Source organism: Eptatretus burgeri, chromosome 11 (genome assembly GCF_056783735.1).
Source record: "Eptatretus burgeri isolate ZD-2024b chromosome 11, Ebu_testis_v1, whole genome shotgun sequence".
Lineage (NCBI taxonomy): Eukaryota > Metazoa > Chordata > Myxini > Myxiniformes > Myxinidae > Eptatretus > Eptatretus burgeri.
In genome coordinates, this window is record NC_140971.1 from 100,302,098 (window position 1) to 100,330,017 (window position 27,920).

Genomic DNA, 27,920 nt, shown 5'->3' on the forward strand with positions numbered 1-27,920 from the left:
ATTAAACTAGGGATGGGACCCTAACTAGAAACGCGTACCTACCGATATAACTGTTCTATAGGTACCTGAATGTTGAGTGCAGTTAGCTTCCAGATTCGTAACAATAGAAACTAGCTCTGTGTATATGATATATATATATATATATATATATATATATATATATATATATATATATATATATATATATATATGTTGTTCATCTTTCAGCTGCTCCCGTTAGGGGTCGCCACAGCGGATCATCCGTTATGATCCGCATACTGATTTGGCACAGGTTTTACGCCGGATGCCCTTCCTGACGCAACCCTGGTCGCCTCTTACGACACAGGGATCAGGATTTGGGTTTCGCCATGATTCCGGGCTGCTCTACTCAAGCGATCCTCCAACCCAAGCCTCCGAGTAGCCGGATTACAGGCGCACGCCACTACGCCCGGTTATATATATATATATATATATATATATATATATATATATATATATATATATATATATATATATATATATATATATATATATATATATATATATATATATATATATATATATATATATGCTAGCTGTGTGTGTATGACGTATAAACTAGCTGGGTGTATATATATGATATATAAACTAGTTGTGTGTATAGTATATGTGATGTATAAACTAGCTGTGTGTTTATGATATTAGCTGCGTGTGTGTACGATGCATAAACAAGCCGTGTGTATATGATATACTATATACTAGCTATGAAACATACACCTCTCAGAGACGCCCAAAATGTAAAATATGTCCGAATTGAACAAATGAGCACTTCTTTTAGGAGTCGGAACTACTGCTAATTTTGATTCTGGAGCTTAAATTTTGTAATTCAGCTTGGTTTTAGAGATTCTCGAGGTTATCGCATGTGCGGAAATGAAATAAAGCCATGAAAGCTGACGTCTCCGGGCATTTATAAGCATTGCAAAGTACCCAGTGTGTCTGTGTGTCTTAAGAGCCAAAATGTGAGTACATTTTTTGGGACACCCTGTATACATGAGATTTCCCTTAATAAGCAGAATAAGTTCCAACAATAGGTAATTCTATTATACTGAATAATGATTAAAGATTACTTGAAAGGTCATTCTGCTTTGGACACCTTTACGAGGCAGATTGATCATCTTTCAATAGAGAAAAGAGATAGAAGGTCATTAAAATGCAAATATATTGTGGCGGGGGTGGCCGGCTCAGGTTAACCCCCCGACCCAATTTGTGGTGACGGGCAGTTAACACCGCCAGCACCCGGTACGGCTGAGCGGTTCCTTATTAATAGTACGCCGACACGTTGGTCCTCGGATATTATAACACGTGCTTGAAGGGCATGTGGCACAATGGCAGATGGATGGAGGTGGAGGCGGGGGCGGGTTATACTCGAACCCCACCACAAATACACGGATACAGTTTATTAAAAGGAACATAAACAAATATTTACAAAGGACAATAATTCAAAAGGTAATAATAATATGAAATGAATAAATCCTAAAGTCGAGACGTCTCTCACACAGACTCAAATACAGACGATGGGGAAACAAAATACAAAAAAACCCTTCCTTTCAACTATTCTTGTACTTAGCTTGGCCCAGAGCTGCTCTTATTGGGACTTGGAATCGAGGCATTTCCACTAGCATGTGCATATGCACACAAAATGGTGCTTTTCTCATAGTAGGACAAACGTACGCCAGGCAATCCGCGAGCGGCACTCAGCATTAAGGCTCAGAGCCCCAGTGTAGCTGCTTATGACATACATGAGGCTCGAGGTCCGTTTCTCATGACTCAACTAAGAGCCAAAGGCCAGCGTCTTGCTTCACCACACAAGCCAAATTGTCTCAACATGAATTTAATGGTAGTGTTGTCCTTCTCTGCATGCACTCACTCTCTGCTCTTGCCTCTCTCTGATCACGGCTCTCCACAAAATGCACAAGCCGACTGAGTCTGATGCCTCTCAAAATGTGCCAGCCTTCCTCTTTAATCATGGCTTTCCAAAAGTGCGCAAGCCAACCTTGAACTCCACTCTCCTGATTCTCTTCCGATTCAACTCTGCCTCATGCGTTCCTCACACTGACCTCGTGCGTTCCGCACACTGACCTCGTCCATGTGCTCCACCAATCTCTCGTCTAATTTAGTTCCCTACGTCCTCTTCTTTTTCAGGCATCTCTCATCTAACAATCCGCCTTCAGGGCGTGGACTGCTCGCACGAAATCCGGGAAGGCGGGGCCTCCGCCCACTCGGCACGCCTGGTTTGAGGGACGTGTTCCCACCTTTATTGCCGATCTTGAAATATAAAAACATAGGGAAAAATCACAGAGAGGCAATTACACACTGTGGAAGCTTATTCTTCAACCCTAGCTAATTAACACGACACCACCCCCTCGTGTGGTGACACGTAACACTTAAGCTCACAGGTTCCCTGCTTAATCACATCGAGATGCCTCCTACACACCCACGGACCAAGCAACTCCACACAATGCTATGTTCTCTATTAAATTCTTCCCATAACCGTAACAATATATTATTTAAATCGAAACATGTTCAAGCATATGGAATGGTAATAATCATGTCCTATTTGAGTACATTTTCCATGAAAGGTTTACAACAATACATTTACTTTTTAATCAAGTTGATTTGGCAACATTTTATTATTTATTTTTTAATCACCTTCAAACCCATTATGCTAATTTTGGAGGAATTGCATCGACATTCCTACCTTTTTGTCATTCAGGCAATAATCATTATCAATTAATTGTTTTTTTTCAACAGACCACACAGGCAATTCTTGAACACTTTTTATACCAGGGGCATTAGCGACCATGTGCAAATCACCAAGCCCAGCCCTCGCAATCAATATCTGCCAACAAAATTTTACACAGCTTGCTGATTCATTTTTCCCGAGGAGGTGAACGGTGATACAAGGACAGAGGTGCTAGTTTCAACAGGTGTTGCGCACTCAAGTTGTCCTGGGTATCAAAGCCTCGATCTACTCCTGCTTGTTGCTTTCTAGTAGATGATAAATGGGGTTTCTGGGATGCCTATTCAAATTAATGGGGGAAAAGGGGAAAACTTTCTGATCCAAGCCCCAAAAGCTCAAAATAGGAGACTCATTTTCTCCCCACTTATCCCCTTCCCTCCCATACAAGCAAATGTAAAATTGAGACTTACTGATTAAAGCACTTCTTACCTTTCATATTTTCATTCCACTCAAAGAGCGAACCAACGAATACGTGTCCATGTTCTACTTTAGGGAATAACTTAATTTTCTTGTAACATTCATTTCCATCGAGCATATTCACAAAGAAGAACTTGGAACTTGGTTCTTGGTTTAAGTGTCTTTGTTGAGCAGAAATGAAATGACAAACTTCTCTTAATGCTCTTATTTGACCACCTTCTGAGCCACATATCATTTTGAGATTGTTTTTTTTCCATCGTTCAATTGATAACCGTTGAAGTTTTCAGTCCAAGGATATTTTTTTTTTCTTTACATCCTCTAACTTATTTGTAATTAACTTTATCCGCTTATTTGTTTTATCTACTTTTACCCCGGTTATTTCTTCAATAAGACATATTTGATATTTCTCACATTCTTTATGTTTCCCATTTAAATACCAAGGCTGATTAAATCTCCATTCTTTGGTTTGGTTATTGCTTGGTTCTATCATTTATAAATCAGTAAAACAATGGCGGGCGCCTGTTAAAATTCCCAACCCAATATCTTAACACTTATACTTATAAACCATAAGGGAGACTATTTATTCCATTCTCTAAAATATTTTTTTCATCAAAAGCTCCTAATGCTTTCTTATTTATCTCTTCTGTATATAATTGATGTTTATAACTTCTTATTGTATTCATTTTTATGTACTCTTACTTCTTTAAGGTTAAACAGTTGTAATAATGTTTAAAGTTTATTGTTTCCTTGATTATATTTTTCTTTATTCCCTTCAGCTTCTTATTACACCTTTCAATGTTATTATTATCAATATACGTGAAAGCATAAGACTTTGATCTCAAACCCATAAATTCACTCATGACTCATAAATCCCCCCTCTCTCTCCCGCTCTCTCTCCTCTCTCTCTCTCTCTCTCTCTCTCCGCCTCTCTCTCCCCCTCTCTCTCCCCCTCCCTCTCCCCCTCTCTCTCCCCCTCTCTCTCCCCCTCTCTCTCTCCTCTCTCTCTCTCCCTCTCTCTCTCCCTCTCTCTCCCCCTCTCTCTCTCTTCCTTCTCTCTCCTCTCTCCTTCTTTCCTTCTTCTTCTCTTTCTCTCTTTCCTTCTCTCTCTTCATTTCTTCTTTCTCTCTCTTTCTTCTCTCTTCATTTCTTCTTCATTTCTTCTTCATTTCTTCTTCATTTCTTCATTTCTTCATTTCTTCATTTCTTCATTTCTTCTTCATTTCTTTCATTTCTTCATTTCTTCATTTCTTTCATTTCTTCATTTCTTTCATTTCTTCTTCATTTCTTCTTCATTTCTTTCTTTCATTTCTTTTCATTTCTTCATTTCTTCTTCATTTCTCTTTCTTTCTTTCTTCTTCTTTCTCTTCATTTCTCTTCATTTCTCTTCATTTCTTCTTCATTTCTTTCTTCATTTCTCTTCATTTCTTTATTACTTCTTCATTTCTTTTTCTTTTCTTCATTTTCTTCATTTCTTTCTTCATTTCTTCTCTTCATTTCTTCATTTCTTTCATTTCTTCATTTCTCTTCTTCATTTCTATCTTCTTTCGACTTTCTTTCTGATCTTCTTCATTTCTTCATTTCTTCTTCATTTCTTCTTCATTTCTCTTCTTCATTTCTTCATTTCTTCATTTCTCTTCATTTCTTCTTTCTTCTCTTCATTTCTCTTCATTTCTTCTTCATTTCTTCTTCTTCATTTTCTCTTTCATTTCTTCTTCATTTCTTCATTTCTCTTCTTCATTTCTTCATTTCTCTTCATTTCTTCTTCATTTCTCTTTCTTCATTTCTTCTTCTTATTTCTTTCTTCATTTCTTCTTCATTTCTTTCTCTTTCTTTCATTTCTCTTCTTCATTTCTTCTTCTTTTCTCTCTCTTTCCTCTCTCTTCTTTCTCTCTTCATTTCTCTTCTTCTTTCTCTTTTCTTCATTTCTTCTTTCTTCTTCTCTCTTCATTTCTCTTTCTTCTTCTCTTCTCATTTCTCTCTTCTTTCTCCTTCTTTCTTCTTCTCTTTTCCTTTCTTCTTTCTCTTTCCTTCTTTCTTCTCTTCTCTTTCATTTCTTCTCTTCTTCTTTCTTCATTTCTTCTCTTCATTTCTTCTTTCTCTTCATTTCTTCTTCATTTCTTTCTTCATTTCTTCTTTCTCTCTTTCTTCTTTCATTTCTCTTCATTTCTTTCCTCTTCTTCTTCTCTTCTTCTTTTTCTTCTTCATTTCTTCTTTCTTTCTCCTCTTCTTTCTTCTTCTTTCTTTCTTCATTTCTCTTCATTTCTCTTCATTTCTTCATTTCTCTCTTTCTTCTTTCTCTTCTTCATTTCTTCATTTCTTCATTTCTTCATTTCTTCTTCATTTCTCTTCATTTCTTTTCATTTCTTCATTTCTCTTCATTTCTTCATTTCTTCATTTCTTCATTTCTCTTCATTTTCTTCATTTCTTTCATTTCTTCTTTTCTCTCTTCTTCATTTTCTTCTCTCTCTTCATTTCTTCTTCATTTTCTTCATTTCTTCATTTCTTCTTCATTTCTCTTCATTTCTTCATTTCTTTCATTTCTCTTTTCATTTCTTCATTTCTTCTTCATTTCTTCATTTCTCTTCTTCTTTCTTCTTCATTTCTCTCTTCATTTCTTCTTCATTTCTTCTTTCTTCTTTCTTCATTTCTTCTCATTTCTTCATTTCTCTTCATTTCTCTTCATTTTCTTCATTTCTTCATTTCTTCATTTCTTCTTCATTTCTTCATTTCTTTTCTTCTTTCTTTATTTCTTCATTTCTTCTTTCTTCATTTCTTCTTCATTTCTCTCTTTTTCTTTCTTCTTTCATTTCTTTTTCTTCATTTCTTCTTCTTTCTTCTTTCTCTTCATTTCTTCATTTCTCTTCATTTCTTCATTTCTTTTCATTTCTTCTTCATTTCTCTTCTTTCATTTCTTCTTCATTTCTCTTCTTTATTTCTTCATTTCTTCTTCATTTCTTCATTTCTTCTTCATTTCTTTCATTTCTTCATTTCTTTTCTCATTTCTTCTTATTTCTTCATTTCCTTCTTTCATTTCTTCATTTCTTCTTCATTTCTTCATTTTTCATTTCTTCATTTCTCTTTTCTCATTTCTTTTCTTCATTTCTTCTTCTTCTTTTCTTCTTTCTCATTTCTTCATTTCTTCTTTCTTCATTTCTTCATTTCTTCTTCATTTCTCTTCATTTCTTCTTCATTTCTTTCATTTCTCTTTCTCATTTTCTTCATTTCTTTCTTCATTTCTTTCATTTCTTTCTTTCTTCATTTCTTCTCTTCATTTCTTCTTTCTTTTTCATTTTCATTTCTTCTTCTTCATTTCTTTCCTTCATTTCTTCATTTTCTTCATTTCTCTTCATTTCTTTATTTCTTCTTCATTTTCTCTTTCATTTCTTCATTTCTTCATTTCTTCATTTCTCTTCATTTCTTCTTCATTTCTTCATTTCTTCATTTCTTCTTCATTTCTTCATTTCTTCTTCATTTCTTCATTTCTTCATTTCTTCTTATTTCTTCATTTCTCTCTTCATTTCTTCATTTCTTCATTTCTTCTTCATTTCTTCATTTCTTCTTCATTTCTCTTCATTTCTTCATTTCTTTCATTTCTTCATTTCATTTCTTCATTTCTTCATTTCTTCATTTCTTCATTTCTCTTCATTTCTTCTTTCATTTCTTCATTTCTTCATTTCTTTCTTCATTTCTTCATTTCTTCATTTCTTCATTTCTTCTTCATTTCTTCATTTCTTCTTCATTTTCTCATTTCTCTTCATTTCCTTTCATTTCTTCATTTCTTCATTTCTTTCATTTCTTCATTTCTTCTTATTTCTTTCATTCTTCATTTCTTCTTTCATTTCTTTCTCATTTCTCTTCTTCATTTCTTTCATTTCTTCATTTCTTCATTTCTTCTTCATTTTCTTCATTTCTCTTCATTTCTTCATTTCTCTTCATTTTCTCTTCTTTCATTTCTTCTTCATTTCTTCATTTCTTCTTCATTTCTCTCTTCATTTCTTCATTTCTTCATTTCTTCATTTCTCTTCATTTCTCTTTCATTTCTTCTTCATTTCTTCTTCATTTTCTTCATTTCTTCATTTTCATTTTCTCTTCTTTCTTCATTTCTTCTTCATTTCTTCATTTCTTTCATTTCTCTTTCATTTCTTCTTCATTTCTTCTTCTTTTCATTTCTTCTTCTTATTTCTTCTTTCATTTCTTCTTCATTTCTTCATTTCTTTCTTCATTTCTTCATTTCTTCATTTCTCTTCATTTTCTCTTCATTTCTTCTTTTTTCTTCTTTATTTCTTCATTTCTTCTTCATTTCTCTTCATTTCTTTCTCATTTCTTCATTTCTCTTCATTTTTCTCTTTTCTTTCATTTCTTCATTTCTCTTTTCTTTCTTCATTTCTTTCTTCTTTTTCTTTCATTTCTTCTTCATTTTCTCTTCTTTCATTTCTTCATTTCTTCTTCATTTCTTCTTCATTTCTTCATTTCTTCTTCATTTCTTCATTTCTCTTTCATTTCTTCATTTCTTCATTTCTTCATTTCGCTTCATTTCTCTCTTTCTTCTTTCTCTTTCATTTCTTCTTCATTTCTTTCTTTCGCTTCTTCATTTCTTCGCTCTTTCGCTTCTTCTTCGCTTTCTTTCTTTCGCTTTCTTCGCTTTCTTCGCTTTCTTTCGCTTCTTCGCTTCTCGCTTTCTTCGCTTCTTCGCTTCTCTTCGCTTCTCTCGCTTCTCTCGCTCTCTCTTTCGCTTCTTCGCTTCTCTCGCTCTTTCGCTTCTCTTCGCTCTCTCTTCGCTTTCGCTTCTCGCTTCTCGCTTTCGCTCTCTCGCCCCCTCCTCTCTCGCCCCTTCTCTCTGTAAATGTATTCACAAATGTCTACCAAGCACAACAATTGATTCAAACCTTGGGAAAAAACAGCTTTCAAACCATTGGGAAACAGCTGATTCCCTTGGGAAAATTCAAACCTTGGGATTAATTAATAATTCGAACAATTAATTCAAACCTTGGGAAAAAACAGCTTTCAAACCTTGGGAAACACTTGGGAAACAGCTGAAACGGATGAAGAACGATATCAAACCTTGAAAAGGCACATACTCAGGTCCCCAGCGTCGATTGTGACGTCATACCAAATGAAGAAGAAGAAGAATTGTGACGTCAATCGTGCAAAAAAAAAAATATATGTACATTGATTGTGACGTCATTGCACCGTGTCTTGTCATTGGTTGACAGATAAATGGCCGTAACTTGGGAACCGCTTGTCCAATTAATATCAAACCTTGAAAAGGCACATACTCAGGTCCCCAGCATCGATTGTGACGTCATACCAAACGAAGAAGAAGAAAAATTGTGACGTCAATCGTGCAAAAAAACAAAAAATAAATATACATTAATTGTGACGTCATTTGTGATGTCATAGCACCGTGTCTTGTCAGTGGTTGACAGATAAATGGCCGTAACTTGGGAACCGCTTGTCCGATTAATATCAAACCTTGAAAAGGCACATCCGTGGGTCCCCAGCAATATTCCTGGCAAGTTTCAATCAGATTGGATCGGTGGTTGTCGAGAAACAGCGGTCACAGAAAGAGAGACACACACACACAGAGATTGCTGGAATTATAGATAGATAAAACTATCTGTATCCATATATAACAATGACACATTATCCTTACACTTTGATTTTCAATTATTATAGTAATAGTCATGCATTAATGACTTTGACAAGTCAAGAATTGATGTTCCTATATAAATAGGTTTATCCATTTCATTACTCTCTTTTTTCAAATGAAGAGCACAATAGTTCTCTGAAAACATCTCCGCTCTTTCAAAACTTGGTCTAATAATTAACTTTGAAGCCTGTTTCCAAGATGTAGCAAGTCTTGTGTTTTGTCGATTCCTAACATTTTCCATCGTCTTTCCAAATACATCATTATTCATTAATTTATAAAAGTCCTTCTCAAAATCTCTTTTTGCTTCTGTTCTCCTTTTTGTATTAAAATCGATACACTTCTTTAACCAATGACTTTGTTTAAATTTCAAAATTCTATGAATTTTCCTCACTCTCAACCCAGCAGATAAATATTGTCTCAAGTTCTTTTGATGCAAAACTTAACTTTCTTTATCATTGAATGTAGTTAGTAGTTTTTCTATAGATTTACCTTTTATATTAAATGACTGTTGGTAATCACTTAACCATTCTTTTCTTGGACTTTCTTTATCAGGGGCATAAGGTAAGTCTTTATGTTTGTTATGAAGTTCTTCTGGGTATTTTAAATCAACCTCAAAATAATATCCAACTTCAGCTTCATCCAATTCTTTTTGAGAGGAGACAACAATGTCTTGGAAAACTTTTTCATAATGCTTTTCTTTAACCCATTAAAGTTTTTTCCATAAGGTAAACATTGAGACATAGCCCACCCACACAAATTGTTTGCATCATAATACATCAGGTAAGAGTTGTCCTCATTCTTATTATAATCAGGAAGATATTTGTTATTTGCTTTGGCATATCTCTTGGAACATACTTGAGATATTCCTCCTCTTTTAGTCTTCTCTTTCATTAAAAGCATATCTATATCACTGATTAATTCCAAATTCAGTTTTGTCATTTTTAACATGGCACTCCAAGCCAAACCCGGGGCTGTGTTATCGTGAGCGGGGTCTAATCCATAAGAATTTTTATTATAACAGACTGTTCTAAAAGTTTCAGCCAATAACAATACATCAGTTTTATGATACAAATCATGATATTCTCCAAGATTCTTTATATTAAACTTTTCCCAAACCTTTCTGAGGAATCTTTATGTTTTAAAAATTAACATTCAAATGTGCATGTTTGAAACTAAAAAGGTTTTCACACTCTGTAGGAATTTTTCTCAGAAATAAATGAGTTATTGTCTAAAATGTAAAAAGAAAACCAAGAGTAAAAATATCTCGTATGTTGAAAGTAAAAATAATAGTGTTATACAAAAAGGTACATGTTCGGTGTGTGGCTCAAAAAAGAGTGAATTCACCAAACACAAACGTGGGGGAGATATACAAAAGCTTTTACCAGGAAGTAAATTTACAACTACTGGAATACCAGGGGAATTGCATCTATCAGGGTATTCTTTCTGTGGTCCAGGCACAAACTTGAATAAAAGATTAGATGAGGCTGAGAATCTTAAACCATGGAGCAAACCCATCAATAGGGTTGATTAAGTGTGCATGAGGCACGATATTGATTATGGAAATACTACAACGTTTGAAGAAAAACATGAAGCCGATAGAGAAATGTTGTACAATTTGTCTCTGATACAAAATCCAACCTTGAGAGAAAAAGTTGATAGGTTCATTGTGAAGAAGATGATCAGTGCTAAATTGAAACTTGGGCTTGGAAATTCAAAAAAACTTATAGGCTCCAATGATGTCATTAAGATTGAAGAACAATTAGCTAATGAATTACCTAAACCAATAATCACAAAGTTTCATAGAAGGAAGGTTTATTCCAAGAAGGTTGATTATATCTGGTCCGCTGATTTGATTGAACTCAATAATGATAAGGGGTACAAGTATGCTTTAACCGTTATTGATTTGAGTAGTAGATACGCGTGGGTCGTCCCTTTGGAAAACACAACAGGTAATACTCTTATGTTAGCCTTCTAACAGATATTCAATAAAAGCAAGAGAAAACTTCAAAAATTGTGGACTGATGAGGGTACAGAGTTATCCAACAAAACATTTCTGAATTTTCTTTAAAATAACATTATATTATACAGCACCTTTAATGAAGGAAAAGCGGTTGTTATTGAGCGATTCAATCGCAATTTAAAAGAGAGACTATTTAGAAAATTCACTCAACTCGGTTCTCAACAATGGGTATCTTCAATTCAGGACATTGTAGATAAGTATAATGATACGATTCACAACTCAACGTATACTAAACCATCAGAAACATTTACAAAATTAGAATATGAAAAAGAGATTAATGTCAGAAAGCCGAAGTTTAAAGTTGGTGATATAGTAAGAATGTACAGGTGGAAATCTCATTTTGAAAATGGTTATACTAAACAATGGACAAATGAGCTTTTTAAAATCATTCATGTACTGGATACAGTTGCTTGGACCTATAAGGTATATGATTTAAAGGGGGAAGAGATTTTAGGTTCATTTTATTCACAGGAATTGCAAAAGACAAAGATAAATTGAAATTTCTTTTAAACTCCGCCCCTTTTTGATTCTGCCCACACAAGCCCCACTCACAAAAGGCACATCCACACAAGCCCCACTCACAAAAGCCACATCCACACAAGCCCCACTCACAAAAACCACATCCACACAAGCTCCACACACATAAGCCCCACCCCACACAAGCTCCACACACAAAAACCACATTCATCTTATTCACATAATTAGTGATTAGTTAATTAGTTCCCCACACACAATATGTTTATTTAATTTTAAAAAAATTGCTCCACCCACACAAACCACATCCACACAAGCCCCACCCATCCACACAAACTCCAGCCACCCAAGCCCTGCCCACACAAACCCCGCCCACCCCCCTCATCCCCCCCTGTGTGCCCCCACTCCTCCCCACACACACACGGGGAGGGGAGGGGGGTTGGATGAGGGGAGTGGTGGGTCTTTGGGGGAACGCACCTACCCCCCCCCTACCCCTCCTTTGCACTTCCTTTGTTCTTTTTTATAATTAAGAATTAAATAATTGAAGGCAAAGCAAATATAATTCATCAAGATTGAAAATATTAAACATTCTTCTTTGGGTAAATATTCAGTTGCAAGAATGGATGATCTTTCCCAGCAATCTGCTTCAGATGTCTTGAGTGTCATGTCAGATTCCTCCAGAAGATTAAGTTGTGTGTTTGGTTCATCCAGACAGGTGTTTAAACTGAAAAAAAAATGATAATAATAATAATGAGTCAGCACTCAAGAGAGATATAAACAGAGACAGAGACGGAGGGAGAGAGACAGACACACACACACACACACACACACACACACACACACACACACACACACACACACACACACACACACACACACACACACACACACACACACACACACACGTGTGTTTCTCACCTTGAACTCTATTTATTCCACGTTATATGATGTGAGAGTAATTATTTCCAGTCAACAATAATATCGTTCAGTTCATTTTGAAATGAATAAATGTCTTCAAGAAATTCGTTCATTTTTATCCATTCCTCATGATATTCAAATAATTCATTTTCAACAATGTTGTTATTGGGGACAATCTGTTGAAAAAACCCCAATGATTATATGTCGTACAGTGATTTAATTATTTTAAATAATAAATTGGGTTGTGAAATCTCACCTCTCATCTTGTGAAAACGATTGATCCGTAAGGTTGTTGTAAGAATCTGAACTTGCTATTCTCTTAAAACGCCTCCGTTCGCTCAAAACTTGGTTTAAATAAGCACGTAATGACGTAATGGGATATTTACATAACAATGGTTTTTCCACAAAGGAAATGACTTGGTTCAGGCCAAGCAGCCGTTCTCAAGCAGCCTGACTCATTTTCACGGCAACTGTGCTTTAAAAACACTTCCCCATTTTACGAAACCGAAGGAGGAATAGCTTTTTCTTTTGTGCTTGAATAGATTAAGTGAATATACTCGATGCTGCTGAATGTAGTAGGAAAATTATTTATTACCGAAAGTAGAACGTGAACAAATATTCATTGGATCACTCATTGAATGGAATGAAAATATGAAAGGAAAGAAGTATTTTAATCAGTAAGTCTCAATTTTACATTTACTCAATGGGGTAGAGATCAGTCTCCTATTTTGAACTTTTGGGGCTTGAGTCAGAAAGGTTTCCCCGTTCATTTGTATGGGAGAGGGAGGAAATCGGTCTCCTATTTTGGGGTTTTGGGCCTTGATTCAGAGAGTTTTTCCCTTTTCCCCCATTCATTTGAATGATTGCCTTAGAAACTCCATTTATCCTCTACTCATATGTCAACGATGTGACGTTGAAGAGTGCTGTTCGAGTTTATTATTATTATTTCTCGCAAATAACACCCCGTCGCTTTGCTGACGGGAATAGTAGGAGGGGGAAGAGAGAAGAGTGAGGAGGGGTGGGGGGCGATGAGGGAGAGAGAGTGCGGAGGGATGGAGGAAGGGAAAGCAGTGTGAGGTGAGAGGAAGGGAAGGAAGATGTGTGATGGAGCGTTAATTATGATTCGTACTGTTTCATCAAAATTATTCTGCCGAGAATAACAATGAACCTGGAAACAAAATGTCTGAAATCCATTTTCTACCGGACATACCGTCCGGATACAAAGACCGCCTTGACACGTCCGGAGACAAGCTCCCATCTGGACATAAACACCGCCTGGACACATGTGGATATAACCACCGTCCAGATACTATAGGGGCACAGAGAGAGAGGTGTGGATGGAGGGTGCTGCACTGTATAAGGATGGGGTAGAGTGAGGACGGGACAAAGAGATAGAGAGGTGTGGGTTGTGGAGTTGGCAGAGAGAATATGTCATGCTTTATAAAACACACACAACACATACACACACGAATAGCTTTCACTATTGTGGGGGAATTTCAATGAACAAATTTTTAAAAGTTGCATATATATAGACGTTTCAAGGAGATGTGCTGCAATCGTTGTGTGATGGGTACAAAATATTTCGCTCGGTGATTTAGAAAACGTGTTGATACGTAAACGGCTTGGAAATCGGGTGTCATCAATTATATTTTGCTTTGAAACCCACAAAGAGAAACTATATAACTTTTGTAAAGCACACCCGGTTCATCATGTGCCTCTACCTTGAAGCAACTGCCTACTGTACATCCCGATTGGGACATCAACAGCCCGCTATCGACTGTAGGGCACTCGGCAAGTGGCTTAAACACTCAAGCAAGCACTCTAATTAATGGTGGAGTGCATGCCTCCTCCAGGCTGAACAGTTTGTTTTGTAGCCCACTGATTAGGCTGGCTCTGCATCCGGACCTTCACTGATATCTAATTGGCTTGCTATTATCACCTACCCGACTCATCCACCATCTTTTGTCGTAATGTGTCCACAGCGTTTTGAGATATAGTGCTATATATCATTTTGGCCCCATCACTCAATATTAAAGGATCACTTGAAAAACTAAAAGATTCTTGTATCCAGATCCAGGTCTTCAACAAAATGGTAACTATTCATCATCGTCACACACCCAACCTGTCAACCTAGTTTCCTCCAAATCCATCCATAACTTGAGATATCATTCTCACAGACAACAGACAGATACACAGCATGGGTGCAAACATCACCTCCGTCCACCTTCGGTGACAGAGGTAAAAATATATCCTCCTCACTACAGACCCATTATCTTACTTCAAATTATAAGTAAGGTCATGAAATCTATTGCACTTGACATCAAATCCTTACTTTTCTCCAATGGCCTGATTTCAGATCATCAGTTCAGTTTCAAACCCTGTCATTCCACTAAGGGCATGCTGTTTCTACATTCCAAACAATGGATGGAAGCCTTCAATCTCAGACATGAGATCAAGGCCATCTCTCTGGACATATGTCTTGAAGCATTTGATGCAGTCTGGCATCCCACCTTGATCTCCAAACTCTCTGCTTGTGGTATCCAAGGTCACCACCTGTCAGGAATCAACGACTTCCTCCGCTCCTGTATTCAGCCCATAACTCTTAACGCGATCCTCTCGTTCCTTCTCCCTGTCAAGGCTGGAAATAGATTATCTTGAAGCTCTTCAAATGGTTGGTATGAAAGTCTCAGACGATAGGAGAGCAGACCTTTACAAACTTTTCCTCCTCTTGCACACAACATGATAGATCGAGAGGATGGTTCCCTAGACACGATGGTATTCACATAATGCAGATTCGTAATACTCTCAGATACCAAAATGAGATATACACAACAAGTAGGTTACAAAACGGTGCAGTTCCCTTTTTGATAAGATACATTAATAAACATGTAATGGTAGAAGGGAGAGGGAGTTGTATTCCATGTTTTGTTGAGGATTTGTGGAAGCTTTAGTTCTTCTATATATTTTATGATTAAGAGATTTTAATGTTATTCATTGTTTGATTTGTTCAAGTGCCCATGTGATCTTTGTGTGTTTTATATATTTTGGTTATGTTTAGGTTTTTATCCACACCTTGATTGTGAATCATCATGCAATTCAGCAGAAGCTTCCTTTTGATAATAAATGTTTTCAGATATAATATATATATATATATATATATATATATATATATATATATATATATATATATATATATATATATATATATATATATATATATATATATATATATATATATATCGTTCATTCTTTCACATGAACACCCTACACACAAGCCTTGTACGTATAATGATTAAATTGATTGCTCCCTTTCATTGTCCAATGCACATATGCTACTCAAACCTGATGATCCTTCATTTACTACTGTGTACTTCCTGAGTAATTGAATGACAGCCGCTGTGTTGAAATGTACACATGTTCAGTGTCGCTATTTTTCCTGAATTGCTACCAAGGTTACAAGGATTGTTGGAATTTGTTGTGAAGCCATAGCTTTAAGTATTTTATTTAAAAATTTACAAATTCGACATTTGTGAAGAATATAAAGTTGGATTTTGTAAATTTATTTATTTATTATTATTTACAAGGATAAACTTCTTATAAATGTGCCTGCATGTTATCGGTATGCATGCCTGTTGGTGTTATTCTAACTTTTGTTTCAAGAACATTAAAATGGCACACTTTCAAACCTGTTCCTCCCCACTCCGTGAATGGGAAACTTCAAGTTTTGGAGTTTGAACTTCGGAAGGCCCAGGACACCATTCAGGCCCTCCGTGCAAACCTAACTTCCCAAACAACAGGTGCTCTTATTTATGATTTATTTATTTCTATATAATTGGATTATCTTCATGCGTTTGTGATTAATACCTTATAACGGTCAAGAAAGCATTACATCTACTCGTTTTAAAGTGAAAAATGACAAATGAAAGTCGATTATTTTCAAACTAGGGGAACAGCCCGTCAAAATGACGGACACAAAAAACTCAACACACCACAGAGGGTTACAATACACACAAACTTATTGTGGTGATTATTCCTTTCAGTGTGCTTGTTATGATGATGGTGTTTAAACCAAAACAAAATGCATCTCACTCGCATTTAAAACGTCATGACGTGTTGTAAATGAAGTCCGGCTGATGATAACGCCTTCATCATCTTTTCAGCCGTTGGTGAAGAAGGAATGATTTCCTGACGTTGAGCCGCCATGGCTTTAAAATGGCGTCGAAGATGGCAAGCAGAAAAGGAGAGTCCTTCGTTGTTGTTGCGGTCGTTTAGTCAAACAAAAACAAAATCCACTTCACTCAATAGTCTTGGTAATATTGAACAAAAGTCACTATTAAATATTGATTTGTTGAGTGACTCGTGAATAGGGATGAGGAAAGGCTTGTAAGGAAAAGCACGTGAGCTTTAACGTGTCGTGATGATGAGCTCTTGTTAAGTGCCTTGCAGTGTCCCCTCCATCCATTGGCTCTGGAAGAACTCCACTGATCGGCTGCTATTGTTCACACCTTTGCTTGATGACAAATATGAGCAAAATGTAATGAAAAACTGGTCATTTATACTCGTTCACCCTCAGATCGATGACCAGAGAGAGACGATCGATAATGATGTAAATGTCAGGCCTAATTAAATGCCTGCACAAATCTCTTTCGGCCAACGGACATGTCTGCCGGAATGAGTTTTCCTCATGTCTGATGTAGTTATCGGTTGCAAATTGGTTGATGCAGATGTTGATGGGTCTAATCTCGGTGCTTTTGCGTGTCGGTTCACAGGAACACATGGAACCTATAGCTGGAGTTTGTTTTGCAAAAGCAGTAGGATGAGTTCTATCCTATTGAGTGAGCTCCCCCCCCACCCCCCACCCTGGCCAAGTCCCTTTCCTGCCCGTCAAGTCTGTGATCCATTCTGCCTCCTTCTGATGTTCCTTTTGAGCTTCAAAAATTCCTTTCTACAATTTTCTAGCTTTTCTTGTTCAGGGGGAGTTGACGCATTCTGCTTTTGTTTCCCTAATTCGTGGAAGAATCTCTTCGGGTTACTCTCAAACATGTGGTTTTGTTTTCTCCTGTTGTTTGCTTCTTCGTAGTTTTGTTTTTTTTCTCCTTGCTATCATTTCTATTTTGAGTTTGTTTTCAGCACCCAAGCACTCGAGGTCTTTGTCTTCGATTTTGTATTTGTTTTTTATCCCCCGCCGCGTGGCGGAAGAGGGATATTGGTGTCACCCAGGTCGTCCGGCTGTCCGTCCGGCTGTCCGTCCGTCTGTCCATCCGGGCGTCAACATTTATAGCTGTGAGTGCGATAACTCATAGACTGTTCGCCATATCTATTTGAAATTTGGGTCACACATGTACCACCTGAAAAGGAAGAACCCTATTGCTTTTGGGCATGGCCGGATCCAAGATGGCCGACTGGGGCGGCCATCTTGAAAAAATGTTTTTTGTAATAAATGGAAAACCGCTTATCTGATTTCAATTATTTTTGGTTACTACGTTCCTCACCCCTGGGGAACTTTTTCGAGATGATGTCCAAATGGTGTCTTGTTTCCAATTCACCTCCCTCATTATCTGGAATATGTATGACCTTTTTCATTCAATGGCGGGGGATTCCCCATCTCTGATGGTATATTTATTCTTTGGATTCAGTTTTTTTGTAGTTTTGGGTTTGTTTCCTTTCCTGAATTGTTGTATCTGACCTAATTCCTTCCTTAGTTGTTCTTTGTGTCTCTAATTTCTATTTCCATGGTGGGATTTGGCCTCAACTTGTATTTGTAGGGCCTGGGTTTTTATCCCCCACCACGTGGCGGAAGGGGGATATTATTGTCAACCGGATCGTTCGTCTGTCCGGCTGGCTGGGCGTCAACATTTATAGCTGTGAATGCGATAACTCATGAACTGTTCGCCATATCGATTTGAAATTTGAGTCACACATGTACCACCTGAAAAGGAAGAACACTATTGATTTTGGGCGTGGCCGGATCCAAGATGGCCGACTGGGGCGGCCATCTTGAAAAAATTTTTTTGTAATAAATGGAAAAACGCTTATCTGATTTCAATTATTTTTCAATGGCGGGGGATTCCCCATCTCTGATGTTATATTTTTTCCTATATTGGTGGTGTTTTCCCGTTACTTTTTCTTCAATGAATAGTGCTGCTGCAAAACGCACAATATTGATTTCTTTTAATGTAGATTATTTCAAAATCATTTTTCTAATTGAATGGTTGGTCCGCCACATGAAGATTTTTGTCCTTTTGTTGTTTTCTTTGTGATGGAGTTTTGGTCCCCCCTCCACCACGCCCATGTTCCATAGTTTTATCAGTTTTATCTCTTCCAACCTATGCTGCTCTTCTTAATCTTCACCCTCATCCTCTCCCTCATTCTGCTGCTCTCCCTTGCCTTTCTGCCCATCATCATCATCCGCCTTTTCCACTCTTTTCCCCTTCGTCTGTGCCTGGGTCACCTGGCCCTTGCCTTTTTCATGGGGACACCCTCGTTCTCTCGTTTTGCAACACTCCTTTGCTGCCTTTGGATCAGCTCTTTGTTGGGGTATGGCTCCCCATCTCGTTGCACAGCCAAAACTTCCTCGAGTGCAATCTTGGCCAAATCCTTGCCATCCCCTTTTCACCTTCAAACAAAGACATCGCTCCCCTCGCTCTAATCTCTCTTGCCACTTGTTGCCTTGCCCTGGATGAAATTTCTTCCATTCTATCTTTATCTCGATATCTTTTAATTGTTGAACAAATCTTCTGAAATTCATCAAGGAGGACTCTCTCCACCCTTGTGACCAATTTTGTTTTTTTTTTTGGTCCTGGTCCCGGAACCACTCACTCTTACCTTTCTTTCCTTCCCCATGCCTCATGTATGGAATACATTCTGCATTGGAGGATGATCTCCTTCTGTTCGACACTCCGGGTTTCCGTTTGTAATTTTCATCTCTAGTGTTGTTTTTGATGGTGGAGAGACAGTTAACACCCTTACAGGTTCTTGCTTTGGTGCGTAATCATGTCTCTTTGCAAGGTGATGTTTATCCTTGCTTGAGAATATGCAGTCATTATTTTTTACAGCGCACTTTCCTGCTGCTCAGAGTGGCGACACAGACATTGGGTTTCCCCTATTGGAGGCCTGTGAATTTTTGCTTCAGCTATTTTTGTCCTTTTTATTAACACAAAATGTTCTGTATTTTCCCCGTGCCCCGTCTTCATCAACTCCTCCCATTCGACTGAAGGCCTCTCCGCCCTGGGTATCACTGTGCAGTTTGCTCAAGACTCCAGATCGTGCACTAGTCACACAACATCACGCTCTTCTCACTCCCCCCCCCACACCTTCATTGCCAGGGCAGATATCTGCCATCAGGGTCAATAACCCAGAATTTCCCTGCGTCACAATCGATGCATTACCGTAGTCTGCCTCACAATGCCGCCTCAACTCGCATATCGCAGAGCCATGTACATTTCTTTTTACCCTTCTCCACATCCCAGTGGGCTCCTTAACTGCGACCACGCTAATCCCAACCTCCTTCAAATCTTCGCTTTTGGTGTCTCGAGTTTCATGCCATTCATCGGAGTCACATCTCTTCACAAAGCGCCGTCTCGATCTATGGGACCCACTGTTAGCGGCGCTTCGCCGGCTTTCACATTTCTATATCCATTCACAGCACCTCCCATCCTTGTCACAGATATCCTCCCTTCTGGGTCCAGGGTCCACCATGTAGTCTGCTCAAGAGGTCGGTACATATGTGATCGACACGGCGGCGTACCTCGTTCATTCTTCTCCTTTTGATATCCGCCTTCAGCGAAGAGGCTCCAAAATTGTCCAAGGTCTCAAAATACGTGCCGGCGGTTCGACCCAACTTGCAGCGTCAATTCAATTGGCAACAGGCCTCGTTTGTCGTTCTCTCGATTTTCGCTATTGGGGCAAACTCATAAAAACCATCTGAGGTCCTGATGGACGTGCCGGTGCCACTCATAGGCCGCAAGCCGATTGTTCCCTCCATGATATCTCTCAGATGCATGTTCTACGGCAAACATCATCACTCATAGTCTTCGTGAATCTTCCCTCTCTGATTCTCTCATTGGTCGCAAGACCAAAGTCCTCAGATCACCTTCGTCAGTTCCATGTGGGGAAGCCGGCAAAATAATTGGTGCTAGGCAGTGTTTATGTCCATTTGTGGACCAGGTAGTCATCACCAAGTCCAGAAGGAAGGATTTTCTATTGTTGGAAAGTTCACAGATGGAGTCAGTCCCATGGAGTCACAGGAGTCCTTTGCTGAAGTGCCATGGCTGGTGAGAGAGGTATCAACACCCAGCCAAGTTGCATGGTGACCATTGAAATTGCCACATATAAGGAAGAGAGAGTTGGAATGAGTGGTTAGAAGTTGGTCCATGTTCTCTGAGAGACATGTAGATGGAGTCGTCACTATTAGGACGACGATACAACACATGTGAACAAGAGGTGGGAGCGGAGCGGAGGAGAGGTTACAGCAAAGGTACTCCTAGGGGTTGGGAGGTGTAAGATTAGTACATGGATGGTGAGAGATTTGGTTATTGCTGAGAGTGCAACTCCACCACCATGGTGTGGTTCAGGCCTATTAAATTGGACGAGACAATAATGGGGAGAGGTACAAAATTGGGGACGTCTTGTGGGAGGAAGAATTCTGCAAAACAGATGTTTGGTTTATCGGCATTCGCCTGAATGGGCAAGATCTGTCAGTTCAGAGTGGAGACCTCGATCCACACAGTTAGAGATGGGGGTGGGGGAGGAGGCATTAGAGTGGTGCAGGATGGGGTGAAGCCTTAGGGGGGAGGTTTGTGTGTGTGTGGGGTGTTGGGGGGGGGGGGGAGGGGGTGGGGGAAGATTTTCTGTAAATATGAGTTTTTCCTTTCCCCTATAGTTTCAAAACAAGTGGAAAGGGAATGTCCTTCCTTGCATCACACCTGTCGCTATGGTTATCCATTCAAGAACCAATCAATAATCTTCCTCTTGATAAGCTTTCAAACTCGGATTTATTCTTTCAAATAATGATCTTTGCTATCCTTGTTAACCATCCCCACCCCTACCACACTTCTTTACAAATATCCAGTTTTCCATCCCAAGAGTTTCCTTCTGTATCCATCTTGTCCACCCCATGTGTCTTTTCTTGCCCCCACATTCCTCTTCACACCTATGGTTTGTCTAAGTCTCCCTAATTTTATCGTTCAGCTCTGCTGTTGGTCTCTCTCTCTCTCTCTCTCTCTCTCTCTCTCTCTCTCTCTCTCTCTCTCTCTGTCTCTGTCTCTGTCTCTGTCTCTGTCTCTGTCTCTCTCTCTCTGTCTCTGTCTCTGTCTCTGTCTCTGTCTCTGTCTCTGTCTCTGTCTCTGTCTCTCCCTGTTACTCCCCACTGTACCTCAACCCATCACCACCGAGACTTTTCTCCTCATCCGGCCCTCTCCACTCACTTTTCTGCAATCCCCCACACTCTTTCAACAACTCTTCTTTCCTCCCCTCCCTCTTCCTTTACAGTGTGGACCTCAAATATCCGGGGCCTTCGTTCAAACCTGGCACATCTTTCCATACAGGTTGCCACTGACAAACGAGACATAATCTACTTAACAGAAACTTTCCTCCTTCAATACATCTCTGACTCCTGACTATCTCTCCCTGGTTACTCCTCCCTCCGGCATGACAGACCTAAGCCTCGTCCTGGCGGCAGAGTTGCTCTCTTCATCAAAGACTCTATTCCTCACTTTCCACGCACTGCTCTCTCTCTCTCCCCCCCACACCCCCAGGAACACATCTGGCTCTGGCTTGCCCTCCACTCCCACCTCATGTTTATGTGTGTTGCACCATCCACCAAACAGTGACGACTCCATTTACATCTCGCTCTCAGAAAACATGGACCAACTTCTATCCTCTCCTCCCAACTCTCTCTTCCTCACATGTGGTGAGTTCAATTGTCATCACGCCAGTTGGTGTGGGTACCTCTCTCACCTGCCATGGCACTTCAGCAAGACTTCTGTGACTCATTGGGACTGACACAATCTGTCAACTTCCTGACCCAGATCTCAACCAATGGTACTCCAGTAAAAAAGTCTTCTGGATCTGATTTTTGACCAATTTCCCTGAAAATATCTGCTGTTCTTCCTTTGCTCCAATCGGTTCATCTGACCACGTGCTTGTCAAAATAAACATCTCTCTGACTGTTATTAGAGAACTTCCTCAGCACCGTCAAGTCTGGCATTTCACTGAGGCCAACTGGCAAGGTCTTCAAGCAGCCATCAAACTTCAAGACTGGTCTCCCATTTATACTTCCTCCGACATCAACTTGTCTTGGGAATTCTTTCAAAGAAACTTGCTCTCCCTCATGCACAGATTTGTCCCGTCTCGTCTTCAGTTGCCCTACCCTTCCTTCCACCCATGGTTCACTGAAGCTTGTGGTGAGGCAGTTGTGCTGAAATAACTTGCCTTCACCTCATGGAAGGCGAATCTAACTGAAGGTAATCTTAGTTCCTTCCACAAATCTCGGAACAAGTGTGTGTCTGCATTCAGGAGAGTCAGAAAGCACATCTTTCTAATCTTAAGTCTGAACTCTCAAACCTGTCTCCTTCCTCCAAATCTGGGTGGTGTCTGGTTAAGTCTGTGTCTGGTGTATGTTCCCCCTCCATCCCCTCCCTTACCTGAAATGGCCGCTCAGCTGACACTTCACGTGAAAAGGCTGAATGCCTAAACTCTGTGTTTGCTTCTACATTTTGTATCCCAAACCCATTGCTTTCTGAACCCACCTTACCCAGTCGCACCCAGCTGTCCTGGACTCTGTGTCCTTTTCTCCAGACAAGGTGGAGAGCTTGATGTCAAACCTCGACTCAGATGCTGGAACCGGTCCAGACGGCATCATCCCACGTGTCCTAAAAACCTGCTATGCTGCTCTTACTCACCCTCTCTCTGTTCTATTCACCCTCTCATTTGTTCAACTTCATCTGCCATCTACTTGGAAACCAGCAAACATTACTGCCCTGCATAAAATGGTGCAAAAACAGATCCCTGTAACGACAGACCAATCAGCCTTCTCCCAATCATCAGCAAAGTTATGGAATCAATCATCACTTCAGACATGAAATCCTTCCTCTTCTCCAATGGTTTGATCTCTGATCATCAATTAGGTTTCAGACCAGGTCACTCTACCCTGGATATGCTGCTTCTGCTCTCCCAACAATGGATGGAGGTCCTCAATGCAAGACATGAAATCAGAGCCATATCCCAAGACATATCGCTTGCTTTTGATGTGGTCTGGCACCCTGCCGTGCTCACCAAACTCTCTTCCTCTGGTATCCAAGGACATCTCCACTCATGGCATGTTCTCTCAAGGACATCTCCAATGGAGTTCTCTCATCCCCCCTCTTCCTGTCCAGGCTGGAGTTCCTCAAGGCATTTTTCTTGGCGTTCTTTTTCTGGTTTTCCTCAATGATCTCTCTGATTCTCTGGAAAATCCTTTTTATCTTTTTACTGATGACTCTACCCTCTGCCGTACCATCTGTTATCCCTCAGGTCGGCAAGCAGCAGCCTTTTCACTCTCAGCAGATTTGGATAAAATCATAAGCTGGTCCAACACGTGCAACATGTCATTCAATCCTGACAAATCTCACACTCTCTACGTCTCTCCGAAAGGATCGTCTGGAAAACCCGCCCATCTACTTTCTCAACAATCCTCCTGAAGAAGTCCTTTCATTCAAGCTTATGGGTCTCACTATCTGCCATGATCTTTCCTGGGAAACCACATTTCGAAGCTGCCTCCAAAGACAGTCGTCGACTGAGCATCCTCCGTCATGCAAAGTCCTTCCTTGGCACACCTGAGCTCCTAACCACATACAAAGCATCCGTCTGCAGCCTGATGGAGTACTGCTCTGCTCTCCCCTCTGGGCTGGTTTTCCCGCCTCTCACCTTTTTTCTGCTTCACGGCTTGCGGAATGATCCCAAATGTCTTGTGGAACGCAATGCATTTAGGATCATTGGTATCTCCTGCGATGAGGCTGAGTCTTTGGGTCTCACTCTCTCTCACCACAGGCATGTCAGTGGTCTTGTTGTCTTTTACTGTCTCCTCTCCGGTCTTGCCTCTCCTGCTGTCTGAGATATGTCCCCCCCCTCCCCCATATTTCCTCAGTGCGCTCAGGGTCCGCCAGCAACCCCCTTTTGTTAAAACTGCAAAATCAAGAATCACTGCTCACCTTCACTCTTTCATTCCGTCCCCACCCCCCCTACCCTTGGCACAAACTCGCTTGCTCTCTTCAATCCCATTGTTCCTTCCAGGCCTTCAAAACAGCTCTTCACCACCATCTCTTATCTTCCCCCATCCAAAACCATGATCTTTTCTACCACCGCGAGTCCACCCCAAACCCCCCACCTTCAAATTCCCTGCTTTCCGACCTGAAAGTCCCTGTCGTGTCAGGTCCTGAAAGTCCCTGTAGTGTCCACCTTGTTTACCGTGTGTACCCCACCCCATCCCTCTCCCTTCCACAGATCTCCTCATGTCTCTTTTCCACACTGTTTTATCCCCCTCGCTCTCCCGCTCCTCTTGTTGTACGTTCTGTGTATTTGCTCTCATACGAGCTTTGACTGTGTGGACAAAAAATATAACCTTCCACGACCGTATTATTTAAATATATCGGATTGGAAAAATAATCGATTTTTCCTAATTTTTAGCTCACCTGTAACGTACTTCCGGGGAGCTTATGGGATACTTTCTGCTTCCTCTTTGAAATGACACATATGATTTTGATGGAACTTTACCACAACGTTCACCACCGTGTCTGTACCAGTTTGTTCACAGCATTAAAAAAAAATCAGGCCCTTTGGGGGCCTATGGGGGTTGCCCCCAAAATAGGTATTTGCTTTTTCACCAAAACCACACACAATTCCGATGAAATTTGACCACTGCCTTCATCACCCGTGATGTACCAAAGATTGTTCACACCATTAAATAACAATCGGGGTCAAAGGGATTCTACGTGGGGTTTTCCCCCCAAAATATTGATAAAACAGACAGACAAACGAACGGACCCAAATGCAATTCCTTCTCCTTCGGTGAGGGTAATAATATGGATATATTTTAAGAATAATAATAATAATAATAACATACATACATAGGGTGCTATTACTTGCCATTTAAGTTTGATTTATGCATGTTTTTTATATCTCCGGTGGTGATGTCGCTGATGGCATGATGTTTTTGGGTTGTCTGTCTGTCTGCCTGTCTGTCTATGTACGTACATACGTACATCCATCCATGCGAATTTTCTCTGTTTTTCTGTGCAACCATTTATCAGATTTACAAGAAATTTTCACCATAGATGCGACTACTCATGAACAATTTTTTTAAGTGATAATTATGATGTCATAGGTCACGTGTGGTGGCAGCCATGTTGGAAAAATGAAACGACTTTAGACCTCTGTAGCTCTTAAACCACACCATGGAAAAAAATTTGAAACTTGGCACCTTGCAACTACTCTGCATGGGGAATAAGAGCGATTTGACTATGACGTCATCGGTGAAGTCGTATTCCAGTAAAAATTCGACACGTACAACGCTGCATTAGATCAGTTTGAAAGTTTGTGAGGTTCATCTCGGGATAAGTTGGTGGACAGAATATTTGTTTTTAATGACGTCATCAGTCATGTGGTTTGCTGGCCATATCGGGGGTTTTTTGGGGATTTTTTAAAGGAAAAAAAATTCTCCATAACTGCTTTAGAGATTGAAGTGAAACTGCGCACAATTTCTCGACTATCCATGGTAAATAAAGTTTGATAAATATGGTGTCGTAGGTCACATGGTCTGGTAGCCATCTTGGATTTACCCTATAATCCTTCTCCAGAACGGCTGGACAGATTGAGGGGAAACTTCACACAATTGTTTCCCATGACTTCTGGACACGAGCTTGATAAAGAATAATTGATACGTCACGTGGTTCAGGGGCCATATTGGATTGAAGAAAAATATTAATTTTTTCTGTGGAACCACTTATCCCATCAAAGCAAAGTTTACCAAATATCATGCAACACCATTACTGCATACATATTGGAAATTATGACATCATAGGTCACGTTGTGTGGCAACCATATTGGATAGAAAAACAAGCCTGATCTGATCAATACGAAACTTCACACGTCATCCTCCACCAAATCAGGGGCATAGTCCAAATTTTCAATGCCATAGGTCATGTTGTTTGGCAGCCTTGTTAGTTTGAAAACCAAAAATTGAAAAACCCCTTTTTGTCCAAAACTGCTTAATCCATCGATGTGAATCATGTTGCATTGCATGAAGCAAGGGCAGTGGATCACAACTGCGAAGTTTGGTATCGAAGGCTGAGCGGTTTCAGAGAAATAATATTTTTTTTTATATATATGATCGACTCAGCATGGAGAATATTGGTTGAAAATTTCAACACCATCGGTCATATGGTCTCGCAGCCGTGTTGGACAAAAAAACCCTTTTCCTATCAACGCAAAGCTCTAAAGATGTGATCAACTACCCATTCTGAACTTGATTTGATGAAGAGGACGTCATGGGTCAGGTGTCTGATCAAAGTGGGGCGGCATGGTTTTTTTTTTTTCGTCTTGGAAATTTCACTAAATTTTCAACAAAGATGCGACTACTCATGTAGAATGTCACGTGGTGTGGCAGCCATGTTGGAAAAAAGTAAAAAAATTGTTTCAAATGCTTTATCTGATCAGTATGAAAATTTTTGAGGGTCATCTCTGGCTAAATTGTAATTGACAAAAAATTGATGTCATCGGTCACGTGGTTGGTCAGCCATTGTTTTTAACATAATACCTTCAAAAATCTCTGAAACGGCTGAACAGATTGAGGTGCAACTTTACAGGTATGATCACCGATCCATGAGGATCAAAAAGTTCTCCACCTATGATGTCATAGGTCACATGCTTTGGCAGCTTTTATTTTTTTGAAGAATAAACATTTAAAAATCATCTTCTCCAAAATGCCTTGACAGAACAAGGGTAGACTTCATTACATGTTACCCAAGCCTTGGGGACACCAGATTGTTTACGAATAATTAACAGGTCACACGGTGTGGCAGCCATATTGGTTTGAGGGAAATCTTTAGTAAAAAATTATTTTGAACCGCTTCATCAATTGATGTGAAACATCACAGTTATGATCTAGTATAAATGTGAAATATATGTTTTAAATTTCAACTTGATCGGACACATGGTCTGGCAGCCAGAATTATTTAATATTTTGAATCTGGGTTGAGGGATTTTAATCAACCTTGGTATAACTATGTGTAATGATGTCATAATGTGGGCAGAGGCATGTCTGGTGACGTCACGGTCTCAAAGAGTGCCCTTATAGTTTATGATACCTTCTCGCTACCATTTCGGGTTAGCAGCAAAGCAAAAATGGAGTCACATTTTGTCGAGACAAACACAATTATGATCTGAAAAAGTTCATAATGTCTTCGTGTATTTCTTGGTTTCTGTGATCTTTGTTTGATTCTTACCTCCTCCACCAAAGGTGAAGGAGGTTATGTTTTCACCCCTTTCTGTCTGTCTGTTTGTTTGTTTATGTGTTTACATTATATCTTAAAATGTTGTGGATGGATTCTGAAGAAATTTTGTGACTAGGACGAACTGATTAGATTTTGGTGAAGATCCGATCCGGATCCGACTACTAGGATTTTTAAAGCGATTCTTCACCATTGAGA

At 39.5% G+C, this 27,920-nt stretch overlaps 1 protein-coding gene across 15 annotated transcripts in view; it reads left to right on the top strand.

Annotated features, from left to right (window-relative positions):
• RELCH (RAB11 binding and LisH domain, coiled-coil and HEAT repeat containing) overlaps positions 1-27,920 on the top strand; it is a 169,256-nt gene that overhangs the window by 15,450 nt on the left and 125,886 nt on the right. For 8 of the 15 annotated variants that reach the window (XM_085847659.1, XM_085847660.1, XM_085847653.1 and 5 more), the window contains exon 3: positions 15,960-16,034. The exons of the other annotated variants lie outside the window; for them this stretch is intronic. In XM_085847659.1, coding sequence (XP_085703785.1) covers positions 15,960-16,034 — 75 coding nt within the window. The remainder of the gene's footprint in view (positions 1-15,959; positions 16,035-27,920) is intronic. 15 annotated transcript variants of the gene reach the window in all.